A 23,472-nucleotide genomic window follows, 5' to 3' on the forward strand; every position below is an offset into this window, starting at 1 on the left:
AGTTGCAGGGGGTGCAGCCCACCATCCCTTGCGGGAGTCGAACCGGCAACCTTGTGGTTGAGAGGACGCACTCCAACCAACTGAGCCATCTGGGAGCTCAGAGGCAGCTCAGCTGTAGGTGCCATGTTCAATCTTAGTTGCAGGGGGTGCTGCCCACCAGCCCTTGCGGGACTCGAGGAATCGAACTGGCAACCTTGTGGTTGAGAGCCCGCACTCCAACCAACTGAGCCATCTGGGAGGTAGCTCAGCTCAAGGTGCCGTGTTCAATCTTAGTTGCAGGGGGCGGAGCCCACCATCCCTTGCGCGATTCAAGGAGTTGAACCGGCAACCTTGTGGTTGAGAGCCCACTGGCCCATGTGGGAATCGAACCGGCAGCCTTTGGAGTTAGGAGCATGGAGCTCTAACCACCTGAGCCACCAGGCTGGCCCTGAAGCAGCTTTTGGACCCACAAGTTGGGTGGGGTGGAGTCTCAGGGAATCATCAGGGTGGGGTGAATGGTGTTAGATTGATGAAGACTCAGATATGGCAGCTGCCTGCATCTGCACATTGGGATTGGGAAGGATTCAAAAATAATGGATTCTGCCAGCAGTTCTGTCCGAGGGAAAGTTGTCCCTCCAGACCTTGCTCTGAAGTCAGATAATTCCATTCTTCCTCGTATATCCCTGGCACCTTTTGAGCTGCTGCCACAGTGCTAGAGTTTTGAAGGAGTCCATCAGTGAGTAAGTCTCTGCCTGGGCCTGTTAAGAGGAATGCCTGGGACACCAGCCACCCTCCGTCTGACTCAGCCACAATCTCCACTGGTTTTCACAGCTAGAAGTTACGGAGGCCACTCTCCCCAGCACTAGAACCCTGGGCTGGGGAGCCTGGTGAAGTACTGTGACCCCTTGCTCCTCCAAGGGAACCTCTGCAGTTGAGATATCCCTCCTGATTTTCAAACACCACACATAAGTGTGGACCAGCCTGTTCCACATCTCCACCCCTCCTACCTGTCACAAGGTCACTTCTTCTGTATGTTCTTAGATGTAGTACTTTTGTTCAGCTAGACTTCAGGTGATTGTCAGTGATGGTTGTTCTGTAGTTTATTTATAATTCTTACGTGGTCATGAGATGAGGCAAGCATAGCATTTACCTACTCCACCATTTTGACTGGAAATGGAATCAGGGAAATACAAATTTCCCAAAATACCATTTTACATCCACTAGGATGTCTGTAATTTAAAAAAAAGGGGGGTGGATAATAAGTGTTGGGAAGGATGTGGAGAAATTGGAATCCTCATATATGGCTAGTGAAAATGTCAAATGGTGTAGCTCCTGTAGAAAATAGAAGTTCGCACATTTCTCAAAATGCTAAATGTAGAATTGCCATATGACCCAGCAATTTCACTCCTAGGTATATGTTTTAAACAATTGAAAATAAGTACTCAAATACTTACTCATGAATGTTTATAGCAGCACCATTCACAGTAGTCAAAAGGTGGAAATAACCTAAATGTCAATCAATGGATGAATTGGTAAACAAATTGTGGTACAATGAAATATTATTCAGCCTTAAAAAGCAATGATGTATTGATGTCTGCTACAATGTGGATGAACCTTGAAAACATTATGCTGAGGAAAAAACCCAGTCACAAAAGGTCACATATTGTATGATTCCATTTATATGAAACGTCCAGCATAGATAAATCCATACAAAGTAGATTTGTGATTGCCATGCACTGTGGGTGGGGGAGAATGGGGAGTAATTGCTTAATGAGTATGGAGTTATTTTGGGATGAAGAAAATGCTTTTGAACTAGATAGAGGTGGTGATTGCACAACATTGTGAATGTACTAATTGTCAGTGAGTTCACATTAAAATGGTTAATTTTATGTTATGTGAACTGCACTTCAAGAAAAACAAATAAATGTAGACAACTTACATGTTTGATATAGTTTAAATGTGAGTAATTATTTTTCAGTAGGAAGCGGGTTTAGATTAGCAGTATTAATACTTTCCCACCTCAGACCCACAACACATGTGGCTGGTGGCATCCCCACAAGAAACACACTCCGGGAATTTCTAGGATTATGTGCAATTTCCAGTGAGTTTCCTGTAATTCCACCTCATTGGCTTTGTTGCATTAACTCTAATTAATACACATTACTTGTGGCATACTTCACAGAGGCAAGAATGTGTGATTTAAATGATGGTTATTTAAAATTTGGATCAAGGAGGGACAGGAGTGTGGGGAGAAAATGTTAATGTAAAATGTTACATTTGTATAGAGAATCTTAAAGAAAAATATAAAATTTATATCTAATCTCTCCATGTAGATCACATCTATTCATTTTTAAAAATAAATTCAAGGAATACTTTGTTAGGGTAACAAAATTCAAATGGGAAAAGCACAGAAAGAAAAGAGAAGGCTTCTTTACCTTGGACAATCACTGAATATATTCTTGTGGTTTTCTTTTTTTTTTTTTTTTCCAAACTGTATCCAGCTTTATTAAAGATACTTTTCATAAACAACCATGGTATTTCAGGCAGGACATGGGCAGACAATCGTTAACAGTATAACAACAACTTTCACACTCCCTTCTTCAATGGACTACCAAAATCAGAAAGCCACTATAAAAACCCAATGAAGTCTTCATTTGATGCTCTGAACAGGTAAAGTTTAGAGTGAGGGCTGACATTTCACATTAAGCATGTTGTTTAACAACTTTTCACAAGCCGACCCTGACTTTCAGGAAATGAAATGAAAATGGCAGAATTATCAATCTGTAGGTCCACAATCTAAAAATGGAACTGCTGCTCTTTTGAGGGATGCCATCTCAACGGTGACACTAGAAAGTCCAGATTGCCTGACATACTCATAACCAATTTTTCTGGGTCAGGTCCCAACAGGTCTCTGGGTTTAAGGAAGTCTATGCTTAAAGTGGAGAGGAAGAGGGAGTTAAGGACATAAAAATGAATTTGAGTTTTTCCACACAAGGTGTCTGTGCCAAGGTGGCTAATGTGTGTCAACATCAAGGGATCCCTCCTCCTAAGAACCAAGAGGAAGTCTCTCAAAACTAGAAGGGAAAGGTGTTTTTCCCCATGTCAATCCAGCTTTGGAGACATTCTATTAGTAATATATGTCCTTCCCCAAAAAACAACAATGAAGTGTTCTGTGTGCTAACAACATAGCTTAAAAAAAAAGTAAAACAAAATTCTGCATTTTTATAAAACTTGATAAAAAATAGTATTTCAAACTGTACAGTCACCAGAAGTACACAGTTATCAAAAATGCACACACTTCACTTGGCATCTCCAGCACCTTCAGCTTTCTGTGCCTGGTCTGTTTTGGCATCTCCATTTTCTGCAGGGTTATTCCCATCCTTGCCAGCATCAGCTTTCCCCTTTTTCCCTTTGGGTACCTTCTCTCCCTTCTTTGCAGGGGCCTTTTTAGGCTTGGGCTCTGGCTTTGGAGGAGCAGGTTTAGCAGATAACCTTGCGGATCTTCTCTGTGGTTCGTCCTTCACCTTGGCTTTATCTCCTTTAGCATCCCCTTCAGCCTTTCTCTTGGGCATGATGGCGACGGCGGCGGAACGGCGGCGGAACGTAGACGCTGGACGCGGGGATGCAGCGGCGCGCGAGCTTTAGTCGGTCCGGGGGTCGTTCTCACCTCTTCTTCACACTGCTCCTGTGGTTTTCTTTTTAAAGAAATGTTTCATGCTTGTGTGCATTTCCTCACACACAGATTTTTTTTAAAAAGTCATTTGCTTATCGCTTTTTAACCAATATATTTTGGAGCCTTTTCCATACGCAACAGTACCTACAGATGTACTTTATTCTTTTTAAATGGCTGCATAATCATTATGATGATAATTAGCATTTATTGAACAATTGCAATGTGCCAATGCTATCCTAAGTGTTGGGGACATATTCTCTCATTTAATCCTCACGACAATCTTACAAGATAGGCCCTACTATTATTCCTGTTTTACAAGTGAGGGAACTAAAGCACAGAGGGACCCAGGAAATTTAAATTCCATGTGTCTGATCACAAACCCACCCACTGACCACCACAACATTCTGCTCTCCAAAGCGATTAGTTTGTGGGAGAACTGGGGGCTATCATTATTTGCAGTGTCCGTACAGTCTACTACTTGACTCTTGTTTTCTGTTTCCATTTTGTCAGTGTCCCTAAGATGTGTATGTTGTGCATCTCACTCCAGGCTGTGACCTCTTGGGGTCTCTGTTTTATTGGAGTTCCCTTATGTTGTCCTCCTCCAATTAAAAGAGATGAGGAGTAACTAAAAAGAGCAAAACAATTGTGATTAAGGATTGCAAAATTGTTCCCAAAAAGGACTACCAGATCTTGATATATTAGCCTGGAAAACAGAGTGTCTATAATTTTTATAGCTTGGTGTGCATACAAAAGTAAAAGTTTAGAGACTATTATTTTCTGTAGGAGGCAAGTACTGGTTGTTCCTCTGGGATGCCACATGGGTGGGACACACTGAGACTTTCTAGGTCTCCTCTGCTCATCTCTGCTCATCCTCTCCTCATCCTGCTACACAGTGACTGGGTCCCAGAATATTTAACAGTCTGGCCTGAGGAGGCTCCTGACCCTTGGTCTAGTGGGCCTTTTGCTGTTTCTTCCTTTTCTTCACACTAGGTCATTGTGTCTCCCCAAACTGAGCTCCAGATTGCAATGTAGCTTGTCGCCTCACTAACAAACCGGTACTACATGAACAGGTCACAGGATAGGGGGTTGGGATGCTTTGTGAATCTGTGGCATCTCAGAGGACGGGATGTTTTGGAAATGTTTGTGAGCGAGAACATTTGTTCACTGGGGATGTATGTTATGGCTTTTGTGGAGAAGGAATGAAACAGTGTAGTGATGCCAGCCAGTCTTATTGCTACTGTTTTGAGGGAGCATAAACAGCTAGCTTGTTTGGGTCTAGAATCAAGATTAAACGTAATAGAAAACTCAAGCTCCAAAAATTTCTTCCTTCAGTCAGCAGAATGGCAGGATGCGGCTGCCGTCTGTGTGTCCTGGCTGACCCTGACAGATACAGCTTGCCATTTAGATCTATTTAACAGAAGAGGATCCGTCTCATGGTAAAAATGCAGGCGTGGCATGCTGGGACTCTGGGAACTCATCCTTAAATATACTAATCCTTTTTGGGGAAAGGAGCAGACACACAGAACAGGGGACTGTGTAAGCACATTTACCAGCATGTTTTTATAGGAATCAGACACTTGGGAAAGTCTTTATACCAGTTTGGGTAATATACCAGATTTATGGGTAGGAAACCCAAGTTTGAAATTAGCTGCTAAGGTTGTATGGTCAGATCACGGTGGAGCAGACGTTTGCGCTCTGAGGTTCAGAGAAGGTCTGCAATCTCTTTCTTGACCTCTGACGCTGTCCAAACCACTAAGTGAAGAAACATACTTGCTTTGCTTCATCTGACCAAATTATTAGCGGTAAACCTTTGGGCTGGTTGCCTCAATCTAACTGCAGTCTTCTTATGCCTGCTTGAGACAGAATTCGGTAGCGGAGGCTGGGGGAGTATTGTTATTTCCTAGAGTCAAAATGTCAACAGATGAAAGAGACCAAACCAGAATGATGATTTCCCTTTAGGAGCAAGTAATCATCTTCCCTAGCACATTTATTTTTCTTTCATTTTTTTAAAAACAAAGTCAATCGGTTGTATTTTTTTACAGCTAGAATATAGAAATGAACATTCTGTGACAAATTAGAGGATGTACACAGATTCTGAGAGCATGCATAGCAGAGCATGACTGTGGCCCATGATGCAGATGAAATATGGTCAAGTGTAAAATGTGGCCAAGTGAGTGCTCCTGATGCTGTGGCCAGAGCCAGATGGACTCCTTGTTGCACCTAGCTTGAATTAGTGCCTGTAAAATAATAGTGTGTGTGATGGCAGAGTGAAGAAGCCCGATGGAATGAGGTGTGGTGACGTGTAATATGACCAGGGCTCATCTATAAAATCCTTCGGAATATTTCCTCCTAGGTGTCAAGCCGCAGTGGACAGCAGAAGGTTCCAACTGTGATGCTAGTGGCATAAGGAAGTCCCAACATGCCCCGAGGCCCAAGTAAAAAAAGAGATATGGACTGTCCCATGGAACCCAATGGCAAGAATGCAGCTGGTCCTCAGGAAGACAGGAATGTACTAGGATCACTAGCAGTCCTGGGAGTGCTGTCTTTGGGTTGTTTGACTTCATTCTCACTGCACTGCTGTTCTCTTTTTCCCCTGGCAGGGGGTTACAAGATGGTTGCCTCCAGCTTCGCTTCACATGTGATGGTTCTAGCTTCTGAGTGGGAGCTTCTCCTGACCTCTGCTCAGAGGCTGCAATGTGAGGTGCAGTCTTTAGTAGATGTGATGTAAGCCGCCTTGTGTTTCCTCGTCAAATTTCTTAAATTAAATATAATATTGTAGCATTTATTTCCAAAGAGCATGGATTGAAAGGGAAAGTGGTAGTAATTTTCCTTGAGATAGAAATTCATTGATGACTTTTATTCATATTTTGTAAAGTCCCTTCAACATTTGTATACGTGCTGGATGACTGTAGAAACTTTAAACCATGAGACAGGCCAGCAGGATATTTATGGGATGATTTTTCTCACACTCTTTGGCCCAACCCCCCTTCCTCTGACACACTCCCTCCCTTTCTTGCAAGTCCCTTTCTTGACACTAGTGTGATATCAATTCTAGGCCTTGATATAGTTGGCTTTCATAATTATAAGATGACTCCTAGTATGTCACGGGTCAAAAACTATTATTATATAACTGGAATGGTGATAGAGTAAGGAAGGTAGATAAGTTGTGAGCAGGCTGTAATATCCCCAGCTTATAAATAATGCGAAGCTATACTGACTGCTTGCTCTTCTCTGTATGGTTCACAAATGAGCACAGGTCTTATGTGATTAAATCACATAGCTATAAGCTAGTATTTTGATTAAAGGATCACAATAGTTAACTATGTTACACTTGGCTTGGTGGTCTGCAAAATCGTGACTGTTAATTCATATTAGTGAGTGGTCTGAGGATACTAACTTTTCAAGTTTATTATAGTCAGATGTATGAACTATTCCTTTTGTCTGACCTACAGAATTGGGCATAGATTGTAAGCTAAGCTCTTGTTGTAGAGTCTTAGCACCAACATGATAGACTCTGGCCACCATCATCTATGAGAAGGCGTGGCACGTAGTCCATGCTCCATAAACATACCGTGAATGAAAGAACAACCTTTTACTTGGCCTCTGTTTCCTGTTTTGATTTCCCTCCAGTCCTCTTCACAGTCCATAACTGGGTAGATTTCATTGGTTGCCACTGCCCTCAGGACAAAGTCCAAACTCCCTAATAGAGTTACTGACGACACCCTTGGCCTTGGTGGTAGGAGTTCTGGGGCCTGTTCTGATTGACACTCTTGTGCCTGCAATTGAATCATCCTGACGTCATCCTGCCAGGCTTGCCTCTCTCTCTACCTGAAGCATATTCATTTGCATGCTCCTGCTCTTTTGTTTCCAGGTTGCTTCTCCTTGGTGGGTGTATCAGTATCAGTTAGGGTTTAGTCAGGGAAGCAGAACTACTCTGATGGGAGACGGATTTATCACAGTTGTTGCACTTGGTTCCAGTGTGGATGGCTGGAGAAGGGAAGGCCTGGAAGGAACTCGAAGATCAGAGGAAACACCTTTAACCAGAGAAGCATCAGCATGGTGATCTGATGGGAGCTTTCATATAAGCTCTGAGAAGCCACCATGGCCAACAGTGAGCAGCCTGCAGAGGAGCTGGGGCTGATGTCTGTGGGCAAACACTGCTTCTGCATAGGGTTTTGTGGAGGTAGGGACATAATGAGCTTGCTGGGACTTATCAATTATAGCCATTTTCTAATCTTCCTGATGTCATACAAGTGATAAGTGGCCTGATCTTTCTGATTCCAAGTTCCAAGCTGTGTGTGTGTATGTGTGTGTGTGTGTGTGTATGTGTGTGTACATATGTGTGTGTATGTTATAGTTCATTCATCCCCCCGCCTCTCTCCCTATAAAGATGACCAGGTGACCACCACTGCTAGAACCTCTGCTCTGAAAGTACGGCATGGAAGGCAGGAGCTTAAGACAGAAGTAAGTTATAACATCTTTTGAAATCACCAGGTCACCCTGGTGGATGGGAACAGGATGTAGGGCAGTAGAAGATTCAGCAGAATTTACAGTCTCTGAGATCAGGCAGTGTGTGGATTTGAGATGGATAAGCAGTAGGGTCTTTGTCTGTTTCAGGGATTGGACCAAGTGTTCATAGGCATTCAGAGATCGGGAAGGAAGCCTCAAATGTGAATGCTCAGCTTCTTAGAATGAAAGGGACTTAGAGGGGTCTTGTTTTCAGTGGATCTTAAAAATATTTACATCATAGGTGACACTGAGAATCTGTTGAGGGACCTTCTCTCCAGAAAAGCTTGCCTACCTACAAGGTTTACATATAATTTGGGGGGATATTGGATGCCTGACATGTATGCTCTATTTCCGACCCTCGTCCTAGAGATGTGATGACAAGACCAAAGAGCAGGGTGCTTGTATGGGGTTGAATGGCTGGTGGAGACAAAGGAGAGGTTGGAGGGAGATGTCTCCTTGTCCTACTTCCAGAGCTCTTTCAGTTCATAGTCATGCCTCTCACTTGAATGGGAGGTACTTTTGCCTATTGTCGACACAATAACATCCAAATCTATAGATAAAAATTTAAGAGTTTATTTGAGCCAAACTAAGGACATGGCCGAAAGCAAGATCTCAGTGGATTGATAAAATTCTCTGGAGAATGGCAGTTTTGCAGTTTATTTTATACATGTAGAATGAAAGGAGAAAATGTAAGGAAGCTTATAGGAAACGCAATAATAGTAGTAGATTGGTGGTAGATTAAGGAGGTGGAAGAAAGCAAACAGAAAAATTTCTGGAAGTGGATAAAAAGTAAAATGGAGCGATAACCTACTTCTTTTACATTGGAAGTGTAGGATACCTAACATTAAACATTTATAGTTGATAGAGATGGTTGGTGTAATGACAGCAAGATGACAATGAGCTGTTTTGGTGCATGTACTCCCATGAGGGTGATTACACCTCCGAGGGGTCTGAAAAAGATATTACTTTGGCATATAAAAGGTATGTTATCTTAGATGCACAAGAAAAATGGACAGGGCTAGGTTAAGGCAAAAGTTAACCTTTTACTGAGAAAGCTGTAGGCCTGCGGTGGGACTACTCACCATGACCTGCCCAGTTAGGAATTTATGAGGAAAACATCCCATGTGGTTACTTTCAGTCACTGAGCTTGTCAGGCTTGGAGCCCTCTGGAATTGTCAGGTTTGCTACACAGTCCCCTTTTCATTCACATTGTTTATGATGGTATAGAAATAATGGCAATACCATTGGATTGTAATAAGGGGTAAACATCCCAAATGGTCTTTGACTTTGATGAGTTGATGTGTCAGTTATCAGGATTGTGTCTGCTCAGAAGCTCCCTGGCTGGAGGGGGAGAGTACAGTGAAAAGGGGGAGCATCAGTCTAAGGTGGTCCTGATGAACACATTCGCAGCAGGTATGAGGGCAGGCAAATTGTTGGATTGCTTTTGCTTTGTCTTTCGTCTAAGACTTCACTATTACACATTTTCTCCACTGAGCTTTGGGTCAGTTTAATGAGTTGTTCTTTAGAGCAGTCTTCTGAGATGGGTTCATAGGATTGTTTAAAGCTGGGAGATGAGGAAAGGAGCTCCTGGATGGGTCCTCCATGCCTCCTTTCTCCCTCCTCTTTCCAGGTCCAGGCGTCAACCATCCTGGCCATGGCCCAACTGCTGGATGTGAGAACATTCCTACAGTTTCCCTGAAATGTTCTGTTACGGTTCCTAAGGCCCATGCTGGTGTGTGAAGGGAGGAGATGAAATAGGAGGAACCAAAACAGACAACTCATTGGGGTTGGATTCCCTGTTGACTCACAGTGTGTGGAAATGATACCGGATGAAGAATATTTCTAGTGAGATGAAAAGGTACTTAATAAAATGGTGCAACACTTCATAGGGAGCCGTGTGAATGGTTACTCAAAGCAACTCTGAAATGTCTATGATGAGATCTTAACAGCAAATTCTGAAATCTCCAGTTCGGTTTTCTGATCTTGGATGCTGTGATACCTTCTGCAGAGATTTACCCTTAAGACTGAATTATTGTACTTCTTTATCCACACAACTTCCCTTGCTGACTTTAGGTTTATCCGCAGTGTTTAAGTCATTGTAAATAGGTTGTTCTGTTAAAGCAATGTAATATCTTTCTCACAACCCGAATTGGACTTTTGTAAGAATATTCAGAACCGCTGCTCTCAGGGCAATGCCTCGTAAGTCCTATACAACTTTGCCTTCATCAAGGGCCAACCTCTCAACACTGCTGACCTGCCCTCAACTTAAATTCATACTCAGCAAAATGGGGATAACCCTACTTCATTAGGGTTGCTGTATGGATTAAATAAAATTGGTTGAGTCAGTGCTTAATAAATACTATCTGCTACATCTGTAATACTTACCCATTACTGTGTAACAACTTGCCCCCAAATTTAATGGCTTAGAATCATTATGTTGTATACCTGAAACTAATATAATATTATGTGTCAATTATTCCTGAATTAAAAAAAATTAACGCTTAAAACAACCTGCACTTATTATCTGATGGTTTTGTGAGTCAGGAATCTGGGCACAGCTTCATGGGTCCTATGGTTTAGGGTCTCTAACAAGGCTACAATCAGGTGGCAGCTGTTGCCGCAGTCACCTTTTGGTAGAATGGGCATAGGATCTGTTTCCAGGCTTCCTTGGTTGTTGCCTGCAGGATGCCATTGCTGGGAGCCTGTTTGTAGGTGTGACATGAGGCCCAGCTGGCTATTGACTGGAGCCCCTGTCCGTTCTTTGCCTCGTGGTCCCCCATGCGTGATGTGGTGCCCCATGTATGACGGATCGCTTCATTAGAGCAAACAGGTGAGAGGGGGCAAGCGGGAGTGTGCAAAAAAGGGCAGTCACAGTATTTTATAATCTAACCTTGAGAGAGACATTTATCAATTTTGCCTTATTCTGTCTTTTAGAAGCAAGTTGTTAGGTCCAGGCCACACACACAAGGGATCATTAGGAACCATTAGAAGCTGCCTATAGCAATTATAATAATTATTTATGATTATTTTTCTAGATCTGCAGCAGTGGATATTGGAACAGTGAATATTGAGGGTTTGTAAAGAAAAAAATTACAGGACATAACAATAAAATCCAATGTTTGGTGCTTGGTGCCTGTCTAGGCCTGATATTCATGGGATCAGCTGATTTTTCCTCCAGGACAAGGGGAGCCTGTGTCTTTGTCATTTGTCTAGTGACCTATCCTACCCAACCAAGAGCCCACACATGTGTTACTTGTGAGGAAAGAAAGGTGGCAAAACAACAGATGGTTTCTTTGGCAGGAAGTATGATTTAAATAAAAGACTGTTAACATTTTTTTTAAACAGTTAAGGTCACCCCTTCTAGGACCCACTAGATAAACTGAAATTTTTGCTGAGTTGCACAGAGGTTGCACATCAGGACAAATTGCTCTCTGAAATGCAGAGAAGCCGTGGGGGCTATTATAAGAATAACGGAAGTGAAGGAGTTATGGAACTTCCTCTTCTTCTCCATTTAAGAAGTATCTTCCTTCTTTTTTTTTCCTTCTTTAACATTTCTGAGAAATAAGGTGGAGAAATAGTGACCATGAGGATTTCTTTAAGAGCTGGAGTGAGGAGAGGGATGGAGCCTATGGCAGTCATCTTTTCTGACTCTTGATACGGAGTGACTTTGGCTCCTAGGACATTCCTTTGCCACCAGCAGGGTAAAGAAGCCACCTCACCATTGGGGTCTGAGTGCTCCATGACTGAAATATCGCTGAACTTCAGAATGCACCGGATCTGCCAAATCTAGAATAACCAGAGGCAAATTAATAGTAGAAGGGGACAGTATTTTTTAATATTATAAATATTTTCTTACTAGCATCAGTTTCTTTGGGGGTGGATGATGTCCCAGAAGGAAAACTGTCTGTTCGTTTTAAACACTCATCGAAGAGTCAGAGAAGATCTGGGTGGAGTCTTAGCTTTGACACCCATGTCCTTGCACTAATTGCTGTGATTTCCTCCTCTAAAATGATGCTGCTGAGACTTAAATCAGACGTGACCAAAGATATGAGGAGAAAAGCCAATTTAATTGAAAACCTTTTCACAGACAATAGAAACAGACCCACAGAAGATCTATATAATGGAATTACCAGACATGGGCATTAAAATATGTATGTTTAATATGTTTAAGGACATAAAAGTCATGATGTCAGAATTTGGCAAGCAATTAATTGAAAACTATGCAATGAAAATTTTGCAATAGAAGAAATATAGTAATTGATATTAGGAAATCAATAAATAAATTACTCTTATATTCGATACATCTGTAGAAAGAACTAGAACATAGCTCGGAAGAAAAACCTCCAAATGGAAACTCAGACAAAAAGATGGAAAATGACAAAGGGATATAAGAGGTATATATGACAAGGTGAAAAGGTTACTACAGGCATACTTGGAGTCCCAGAAGGATAGAAGAGATGTGTAATGGAGCAGAAACAATCCCTGAACAGTAATAGCTGATGCTTTTCCATATATGAAAATGCCCAGCTGGATGCCTGGAACTCTTTATGCGCTCAATAAATGTCAGCTTTTGTCATTGCCCATATTACTATTTTGCCCACTCCTGTTCTTATGAAAGGTTTGTACTATTGGCAATATTACTGAAGTCCAAACCCAGACCATTTGTTCCCCAGAGATCTCCTTACTCTCTTGGGATGTTCTGTTTGTACGAAAGGCCTGGGAGTCTGGTTCCCACTGGCTGAAATCTCCAGTTTGAAATTAGAGTAAGTTTCCTATGGAAACAATGTTATTAAAGGATATTGGGTTCTTTCTTGTATAGTTACACGCAAGTTTGGGAAATAATCATTATTTATTTGCAGCATTATTTGAACGGAAGAATGCATATCTGAATTTCAAATGATGAGCCAACAAATGCACTTTGGAGCACAGCCCATCAGTCATCCAGTTGATGTATTGGTGATTACGTGTATGATAATTTCAGTCACCATCCCACTAACCTCCTGTCTGATTCCTTTGTAAAGTGTTTTTTTTTTTAAATTAGTTTCAGCTGTACAAAACAATGTAGTAGCTAGACATTTATACACCTCACAAAGTGATAACCCTCCTCCCCCAGTCTTCTACCCCTCTGACATTGTCTGTAGCTGTTACAATTCCATTGACTCTATTCCCTGTGCTGTACTCTACATCCTGTAACTACTATATATATTAAATTATAGTTGACATTCAATGTTATTCAGCTTCAGCTTCAGGTGTACAGTGCAGTGGTCAGGCATCTATCTACACCATCCATGAAGTGGTTCCCTAATGAGACAAGTGCCCACCTGACACCCTACAAAATCTTTTTCCTTTGTAAAGTTTTAAGTCTGATGTACAAGTGTTCCGACTGCAGGTATCTTCTTATCTCTTGTCCTTGCATACTGCTGACTGCACTCTCACTGAATAAATGAATGAATAAATGAGAGGATGGATGCATGCTTCCTGAAGATAGAGGATTTGGCTAGCAAACAGAGCGCTGGAAATGAGCAAAGGGAAGTCTGAATCTTGATGAAGTTTTTACTAGTTATAGTACTGTTGCAATTTACGTCAACTTTTAGACCATAGTTTCCTTTTATGGGAAATGTGGACAATGCCATCTGTCTCCCCCTTTACAAAGGGTTGTGGTGAGGATTGAGTGAGATAAAGTAAGTGGACATGTGTGTCTTTGTTTCCTTTTGAATCATCTAATCATTCTTTCTTGTGTCTTTTATGCTCGTTTCTGCTTTCTTCATACTTTCTAGTAAGATTTTTTTCCATTTCTCCTGATCATTTTCACTCCTCAAACACAGCCCCTTTGTTTCTGTATGTGGACTTCAGATGATTTTCACGTATGTCTAGAGGATTGTGGAATTTCCATGCTATGTTCTCTAATGTCCATGGGGCATTAATCTAAATGCTTAAATTTATTGATTTATATGCTTAAAATTAGCTGTTTTCCCCCCATGAGGTAGATAGAGAAAACAAAGTCTAGTGACTCTCAGACTTGGGACAGAAGCCACTTATTTCAGTGAGACAATTCAGTTCCATTTTTGTCAGATATGTAGTTAGTTCCCCTTTGTAAATGGATTTAAGACATTTGTTATATTATGCACCATTGACATGTTTCAAAATAATCATGACAGAAGGAATTGCAGGGTTGTTTCTGGGAATGCTCAGGAGCTTTTTATTTATATTGTATTTCCCGCAAATAAATTTGTGGTATGGTTTCCTAAATATAGTAAGATGGCTAGAGTTGGATTTTTTTGTATTATTAGCTCACTTTTTCCCTGAACATATTATGAAGGCTGTGTTTTACTTTGTTTGGATAGAGGTCTCACCACCACTAGAGGAAATTTGGAAGAATGTGTGGTAATAAAACAAGTATATTGTGGACTTGAGTTTAATGATGTTTTTTGCTTTTATGGCACTTTTTTTGGGTGGTGATTCCTGTGATTTATAAGTATCGAACCCTTTTCAGTGCTAAAGAATCTCATAAAAAGTGCTGGGGATGCGTAGGAATTATTTTATTCCAGCAAGACACTATTTAGAGCTCGGGCCAACAGGCCTATTGCTTCTATAATTCCAATACACCCTTGAATGGTATCCAGGAGCAAAGTACTTCGGTCCTTCTATGAGAAAGTAGATGTAGACACAGAATCAGAATGATACATTGGAGATCTCCAGGGAGCGCAGTTGAAGCTCTGGGAGTGACGTGCAATGTCTGATCTTGAGTCCTCAGGCTGGTCAATTTAGGTGCCTCAGAAGCAGTGGTCTTTGACCCTTGTAAAGGGTGTGTGTGATTGGGGTTTTCTGTAGTTGCTTTATTAGAATTCCAGTGCAGAGGAGTGGAACGCGGGTGTCTTCTCCCCCTTGGCCAAATCTCAAAAAAAAAAAAAGGCTTGGTGGGTTCATAAGGAATTTGTACTGCATTTCTGTGGAGTTTGTTTGAAACCTCTAACTGCAGACTGCAGAGCTTCCCGGATCGGATTCCTGAGCCTGACAGAGGCATATTCCTTTGTGTAGACTCCTGTTCTATTTTCTGTTCTGGGTGGACCTAGATTTTGGGCCACGGAAAGGGCAGATGGTGCCATTGAGAAGTGCTGACCTGGATGGCTGGGACCCAGCCCTCTGACACAGGGCATGGTGGTGAAGTTCGCAGTGCCCTACAGATACAGGAAATGGAAACTCCTTTCCTCATGACCTCCTCTTCAGCAGCAGCACACACTTTCTCCAGATTTCCCCACATCTTCCCCAAAGTGGAACGGATAACCAGGTGTGCGTGGCACTGGCCTGAGTTACCAGTCTCAGCTCTCTGCATCTGCCTGTGGTTTGTCTATACACAAGGCCACTGTGTGCAAGACCAGGGTGGTGGTGGGGTCGTGGGGGGGTAGGGTGCTGGTGGCCATATTCGGTGCCCTTGACCAGATCTTTACTCCACTGAGTTGGACTCTGAATTGTTTTTGGCTTCCCTCCTCTTTGGAGTCAGAAAATCAAACCATTCACCATTCCATAGTTCTGCTTGTTTCTCTCCATATTTTGTTTCTCTCCACCTACAAGATCTAGCTGGCCTCTACAGGTCTCCTAAAGTCCTAATTTAACTCCTTATCAACACATAAAACACTTAATACTTTTTAGAAGTCTGTAAAGCTTCAAGTCTAAACAAATAAATAGATGACTGAATGAAACAAGTAAATGCAAAAATCCTTGCCACATGGGTTCTTTCTGACGCCTAGACCAGACACAGATGATGGCGTTATCACTTCCATAATATATATTATGGGCAAATTGTATTCTGCCTCTTTGACATTTTGATAGCCACGAAATGGAAGCTTAAGAGATTACTGTCTATGGCATAATTTTTTTAACTTACAATTATTTTTAGGCCATTTCTAGTGTTTATAAATAATACTTCAGTAAATTTTTTTGTGTTTATTTTTTTCTTCTTTTACCTGTACTCTTAGGAATGGCATTCCTGAGTCTGTGTCTTGTTATGGTTTGTAATTTCCATTCCATAAGAAGTATGTTGATTTATAATGTTATCAACAATGTATAGTACTTATTAGTTTCCCCCAAAACTTTGTGACCTATAAAGATACCTAAAACATCTGCAGAGCAGCACTTAGTGAGGCGGAGTGGAGGGGTCAGTAGGAGTATTGACTGTCAGAAAGAGGCAGCCATGTGAGAGGATAGCCATTGTTCTGAGATCCCACCTTGATTGAGTTCTAGTGGTTCTCTGCAGAGCTGGGTTGAAAAGAGTTGAGGCCCTTTTCAGATTCAATAAAATAATATATCCTGAATTGATTAGTGAGGTCATCCATTAGAGTAGGATTAGGTAGCAGTGATACATCTGCCTAGGATTTACTGTTCTTTATCTTTAAAGGTGGGAACCCCTACCTGAAGCCCGTTGTAGTTCAAGCGATGCTTCGAGTTATGTGCCAGCAGCTGACAGTTTGTGGTTTGTGATTTTATAATTACATATGTACACGTGATTAATAAATGTGACAGTTCAAACAGCGGAGATTCTTATGTCAGAGTAAGTGATCATTCTCAGAGAATTGTATTATTAACTCCAAGTAATATCGAATATGGGAGGAATATCATGAGGGATCCAGTTCCCAGTAAGTAGAAGAGACCAATTGCTAAGTCTCACTATACATCTGACATTAACCTTACAAAGGAGAACACAATGAAACATTGGTTAGCCCCCAGGGCGGATTGTACTAAACCCTTTATTCCTGGTTTGTGGAATCAGTTTTATTCTAATATCTCCCCAGTAGTTGGTAGTATGTCCCCCTTATTACAGGCAAAAAAAAAAAAAAATATATATATATATATATATATATATATATATATATATATATATATATGTATATCCCAGCAGCTATATCTTGAGAACACTTGAGGCTACTGTGAAGGTGAAATTAGAAAGCAGTAATAAAAGTACTTGTTGTGAGTTATAGAAAATAGACTTTTTTCCTTTGAAGAAATTTACATTTGGCAGGGAGGTTGATTTAACTTGGTAAGAGCCTTAAGAGGCTTTCACTGGACTCAGAAAATTTGATTCTGACTCTACCAGCCAGCCAGCTGTGTGACCTTGAGGAAGTCATGCAATTTCCTCTTTTGCAAAACTAGGAGATTGGACAAGACGGGCTTTTATATTCTTATGAAATGGAAAAATATATGCATAGACAAGTTTTCTTGTATTGGTGTAAGTCCACTAAAAGTAAAGTGTCCTTTAAAGAATGGTGGGCAGCCATGATCCTCCTCTTTCATCCTTTCTCTTTCTTCACAGACTCCTTTATTCACCCAGTAGGCTTTCTTCTTTTTTCCTGCTTTAAACTTTTATGTTTTCCTGTGCAATAGTCATGACTCATTGGCGTTTTCCTCTTGTGTATGTGTGTCACTGTCCGAATGGGGTTCCTGCAGGAAAAGGAATCAGAAAGCTGAGTGATTCATGAAAATTGCCCAGTAACCCGGCTTCAGGCTCTCCTCAGCAATCCTTGAGCAGGGCCTTCCCCTCGTGGCCAGTTGGAGAACAGCAGTCCTCCTGGGAGAAGGAGGCCCTGGGGTCATTTTTTGGAGCCATCGTAAAGCCAGTGGCCAGAGATTATTTGAAGTATTTCTTTGTATAGTGAATATTTTCTTTTCTGAGACAAACTAAAATTTAGTCTATCCTTTTGTCCTGGTTATTTTTTTCTCTATCAAGTGTCTAAATGAACGAAAGAGAAATGTTGAGAGTTAAGTTGTAAAAAGAAAAGGAACACTTTTGAAGAAAAGGAACATTTGGCTGAAGAATTAATTATTAAATTTAAATATGAGCAAGTTTGTTGCTTTAACTACTTAGAAAAGCTGATATTTTAGCTTGATTTATCTGTAGAAGATGAATAGAGGTGAATAAAATGGCTTTTGAATTTTTCATCTTCAAGGGCATTTTGAGGGTCGCTTTTGCAGGATCTGTTGGACTATTTTGGGGATTTGGAGCCAGCTGTTTTGAGCAGAGTCTTGGGTAGAGTGAATGGATAGTCCCCAGAATGTGCTTCCTAGAGCAGAGTCCTGATTGGGAAGATGCCAGACTAGCCAAAACCCTGTTCACCAAGGGATGCTCGCAGAAAGTAAGGGGTATGATGCTTACAGGGGCAAGGGTCTCTCAGACCTGGGATGAGCTAGAGGCATTTCAGAGGGGCAGTTTTCTCAGCTTGGAAGTCGGGCCAGCCTGGGTATAAGCTGAAGGATGCCAAGGAAGGCCAAACAGGAACAAAGTGTGGGAGGTAAGGATTTGTCTCCTGAGCTCTCAGCTGCAGGTACAGGATAGCCCTCTTCACCTCTGTGTGCTGGTACTTGCCTCTGTCAGGCACCTTTCTTGCTTGTGGAACTCTGGGAGGCCAAGGAGGGGCCATGTTATCTCCTATCGATCAGGGCTTGCCTATTGTTAGCAGGTGAAGCACTTGATGAGTGCTTGCTGGACCAGTGAAGAATGGACGAATAAAGGAGCCCTGAGAAAGGGAATTTCTAAACTGTGATAGAGAGACCTGGAGAGGGACAAGATAGGCTCTCGTATTAACATGCCTTCCCATTGTGGAAATGGCTTCAATGGGTGCAAGAGAGTGCATAAATTAATCCTTTAACATTTCTTGTGGGATAATACATTTGAAAGCTCTCTATCGGGGGTGGAGTGTGTGTTGTACTCCATGGGCAACATTATTTTTATGGTGATATAAAAATTAAACTTGGTTTAGTCCGTGTTGGGGAGAGGTTCCCACCCTGCCTACTTGGCAATTTGCAGAAAACAGTGCATCTTATGAAAGAATGTGTTTCCCTTGTCTTCAAGGCAGGCAGCACAGTTCATCAGTTTTCAGTTTCTCTGGGGTTGCACAGACCAAAGGAGGGCGAGGGTCTGCTCATCCACAGGGGGGTTTAAAAACAACTGAGATGGGGTGGTCGGTGAGCTCGGTTGGTTAGAGCACGTTGCTATTAACAACAGGGTTGCCGGTTGGATCCCCCGCATGGGCCACTTCGAGCTGTGCCCTCTTTGAAAAAAAAAATCAACAAACAAATTAAAAACAAACCCCAACTGAGATGAAAAGAACTGAGCTGTGGTTTGTGACAGTGTGGAGCACATCAGCTGGAATCTATACTGAAGGTGCAGCTCAGAAATAGCAGCATTGATTTGGAACCTGAGGAGCGGAGGTTTTAATTCTGTCGTCTCCTGTTTGAACTCCGCACATCGATCTGCACACTGCAGATAAATGGCTTTTGGTGCAGTTGTTGTATTATGGCTCAGAACCCATGAAGGCAGCTCTCACTAGGATGGGAGACCTTCTGGAGAATGATTTTCTGATGTGTATCGCCAGCCAACGCCCCTCTTGCTCCAGGTTTGCTGGAATTGTTCCCCAAACACAGGGTAAGAAGGAGTAAAAGTAATTCAGATTGCCAGCTGGTATTTCAGATCTCATATTTCAGTATCTAAAGAAAAACATGTTTCTCTGAGTTTCAACATTTTCTCTTTGATATTTAGGCTTTTAAAGTTATACCTTTAATATAAGAGAACTGTAGAATTATTTTTTTCTTTTTGGGCTAAACATATCTTGTTTTGCTTTCACTGATACGGGGGTGCCAAAAATATGTATACACGTGACTTTTATTTGTCTTTTTTATTGGTATATATTGAGTATTACAATTTTAATACAGTTTTTTTCCTTTCTTAAAATGTGTATACATTTTTTTTGGCACCCTCTGTAGATTTCAAAATGTCTCCATAATCCTTTCAGATAAGCACACATTGACTCGGACTTCTCTGTGTTGATAATCTGTGAACCTCTTCTGGCCTTGCCGCCCTCCTCAGAAGAGTAGCTATGTTCTACTTTCTGGGCAATCTCCCGACTTTGCCTTATAACTCTCTCTTTGAAATTTCCATTTCTGCCATCATATTTTTAACTTCTAAGAGGTCAGCCTTACTCTGAATGATCTTTTAAGATAGCATTCTTCTCCTTTTTTGTGGTTATAAACGTCTGGTATTTCTTAACTGAGTGTTTCTTTTTAAAAGGTTAAAATGTGTACTGAAATCTCTGTTTTCACTGAGGCTTGTCGACTGACGCACACATTGCCTTTAGTTGGGAGACTCTAATGATCCGGATCCTCTTACCCAGAGGGATATCCTCACCTTTTCTGTCTGGGCTCGCACAGGGCAGGGGAATAGCACTGGGCCCTCCCTGAGCTGTATCTGAAGTACGTTAGCCCAGCCCTTGTCTAATGCAGGTTTCCTGGAGAGTCAGCCTCCCATCTTCTCCTGGAATGTGGGAGGGCCTGTCCTTTGGGGCACCAGGGGGATGCTTTGTGAGCCTTTCACTGACTCTGTTTTTAGCCTTGCCCTCCAATTCTTGATATGTTTGGGATTCTGTGGCATGAATTGATTGGCTTCTCATTGGCTTTCCTCCCTGCAGGCACATAAGGCTCCAGGTCTTCTTTCTCAGTGACCAAGAGCTTTCTGTTGACATCACTTGTCTGGTAGTATCTCTTCTTCTATCTCTTTGACCTTGTATATTTGTACGTTCTATTCCTTAAACCATTTTGCAATGGGAAGGGATTGGATAGAAACACATGTATTTGATTTCCAATGTGTAACTGGACCTCTATCCTAATTAGCTTTAAAGAATTATTTAACAGAGGAAGAGCTGAGGTGAGACCTTTATATAATTAAGCAATACTGGAAATTATTATGCGACCATCAGATTCTAAAGAGAAAATTTTAGAAATACAGAAATTAGAATTCATTGGTCTCATAGGATGATACCTACAAAAATAGATTACGTATTTTTTGAGTGCTAAGGTTTTGAACAAAATCAATTCTATCTCTACTAAAACAATGCAGTGTGTTGCCATACTTCTCTAGACCACTCTAAAAATTTCCAAATTTCTGGCAATACATGTGAACACACCAGTTCTAGTTTAATTATTGTATATGTGTGAGACATGTTTCTAAAACTTATTTTTATCATACTTCTTTTCTTTCTATGAAGCAATGCAATTTCATTGTAGGAAGTACTGGTAAGAAACAGAAGAAAATATCCCCCTCCACTCCATCACTCCCATCAACTCGAAATGGCCTGTCCTGTCCTCCTGTTGTACATTTATGCTCGGTCAGAACTGGCACCCTTGGTTTTCATGGCTGTGTCCTCGTTCTCTTGCAGGACACTGGGGTTGGGAAATCAAGCATTGTGTGTCGATTTGTCCAGGATCACTTTGACCACAACATCAGCCCGACCATTGGGTAAGTTCCCGTATGTTCTTCTCTTTCACATTTCTTCCTTTCAGAGCTCTCAGAGAGGTTACTTTGCTCCTGAGCCTTCAAGTGGTTTTCATTTCAGCCATTGAGAATCTATCCCAATGTAAAGGTTTTGACAGAAATTCAAGTACTTTTAAGTTGTATGTCCCTGTCAAATTTTTTTTTTCTAGCCAGCTGTTGTCATGCTACAGTCTAAGGATGGTTCCTTGATCTCCAAGAGCATTATTCTGTAAATCCTGCCAGCTTTCTTTCCAGATGGAAGATGAGACACAGGAGAAATTCACAAAGGCTCTGGTGTAACTTGCCTGCCAGGAAACCTGGAAATGCTGTCCACTCACATGTCAGAGCTGTCTGCACAGTTTGTGGGGCAGATTGATTTTCCTTTTCTGGATTAATCGAATGTCAGCATTTCTGTTCTAATGCTTGGGGATAGAGAGGTGATTTTTCACTTGGAATGCAGACCTTGGAATGCAGAAGCATTTTCCTATTCCATTTTCCCCTTTCCAGTGGATTCTTTCGCCATATGTGCTTTTGCTGTATCATTTTGCAGGTGCTTGATTTTTCACTCTCTTAGAACTTATTTTTCTTCTGAAGATAGCATGGTCTTTGCAGAGAGTAAGGATTTATTTTCCTCAGGAGGGAAACAATGCATGTATATGTTTTGGGAACTCTTGTAGGATTGATGATGAGGGTGATTGTCTCTACCAGTAGTAAGTAGAAAAAATTCATGGCAGGGTATAAACCTGCTCAGGAGCAGTTGGTTGATAGGCCAATGGTTGGAGCAGTGGAGGTGAGAAAAACCAACACATTTTGTAGTTAAAAAATGGCTTACAGAAACATGTTCACAAAAATATGTGTCAAGAACTGTGAAAGGTCTGCAGGCTAACAAACTTAACTGTCCCACTGTCATGGATGCTGGCGGAAGACACCTGGGATTCCTGGGTCAGAGATAGGGGAAATAGCCGTAGCCAGAGTATTATTTTGCATTGTTTCCCCAAACCCCAGTTTCCCATAGGATGATGTGAAGAAGGTCAGGTGACACCTTACGTGTAGTGGGTTGTGTTAGAGGAGAGAAACCCCAAGTGAGGGTACGCAAATCTTTTATAATGGGCAATAAGCATTTGCTCCAGCGGGAGACCTTCTCTCTCTTTTCTAAGGCTATTTGCTATACAGACATCCTTGAAAACAGTCTGGGAAAAAGACAGTGCCTCTGCTCGCAAGAGACCCATGGAGAATTATCTCCCAACATAGGCACTTCATTAATTGGGGACAGTTTTTGTAGAGGAAATTCTTTTCACTATTCTTTGTGATATACTTTTTTCTTTCTTAAACTGCCACTTTGTGTTTCCTAATAATAAAAGTAAAACCCATAAGAGGATTACCTCTGAAGTGTAGTTCTAGAGATGGAAGAGAGACTTTTACTGTCTACTTTTTAAACTTAAAAAATTAAAAAAATATTTAAATCTGTATTTTAAAATTTGCATTTCTTTTGTAATGATTTTTTTTTAATAAAAAGGCAATGTGTGCTCCTACCACAAATTATAGTAAATATGTAAAGGTTTTAAACCATTGTTATGTGTAGGTATGAACATCGTTATGCCTATACAATAGGTATATTGTTTTGGTTACAGTCTTTTGTTCAAACAAATCATAATGCCAGCCCAGATTCAAGGGAGGGGAAATAAAGTCCACCTCATGGTGGGATGGGCAATGTAGGGAAACATCCGCTCATCTCCCCATGGGTCACTGGTAGCCATTTTGGAGACAACCGGTCAAACACTATTGACAGTGCTTTGTGTAGTAAATGCATTGTGGTGGTTTAGGGTTTTTAAAAAATTATGTATTATATTGAAAGTCTGTACTTTCTGCTCAATTTTTTGGTAAACCTAAAACTTCTCTAAAAAATATTCTATTAACTAAAAAAATATATCTATTCTTTAAATTATAATGTTCATTATACATACAGACCATACATACAGACCATACATACATGTGTAAAATAAAAAGTGAAGTG

The 23,472-nt window shown here is 41.2% G+C and overlaps 2 protein-coding genes across 7 annotated transcripts in view; one reads left to right on the top strand and one right to left on the bottom strand.

The window, feature by feature from the left end:
• RAB31 (RAB31, member RAS oncogene family) overlaps window positions 1–23,472 on the top strand; it is a 122,432-nt gene that overhangs the window by 28,493 nt on the left and 70,467 nt on the right. For all 6 annotated transcript variants that reach the window (XR_013995300.1, XR_013995301.1, XR_013995302.1 and 3 more), the window contains exon 2: window positions 21,364–21,443. Coding sequence is in view for 2 of the 6 variants with exons in the window: in XM_081079041.1 (XP_080935167.1) it covers window positions 21,364–21,443 (80 nt within the window). In the remaining 4 variants the exon portion in view is untranslated. The remainder of the gene's footprint in view (window positions 1–21,363; window positions 21,444–23,472) is intronic.
• LOC308510102 (non-histone chromosomal protein HMG-17) lies at window positions 3,137–3,566 on the bottom strand. The gene has a single exon (XM_081079043.1). It carries the CDS (start codon window positions 3,549–3,551, stop codon window positions 3,279–3,281), a length of 273 nt encoding a protein of 90 aa, XP_080935169.1. The 5' UTR covers window positions 3,552–3,566; the 3' UTR covers window positions 3,137–3,278.

Source organism: Rhinolophus hipposideros (assembly GCF_964194185.1).
Source record: "Rhinolophus hipposideros genome assembly, chromosome: 17".
In the NCBI taxonomy this organism is placed as follows: Eukaryota; Metazoa; Chordata; class Mammalia; order Chiroptera; family Rhinolophidae; genus Rhinolophus; species Rhinolophus hipposideros.

Excerpts from the sequence above, each read along its gene's own strand:
- LOC308510102 (XM_081079043.1), bottom strand. The coding sequence starts at position 3,551 with ATGCCCAAGAGAAAGGCTGAAGGGGATGCTAAAGGAGATAAAGCCAAG.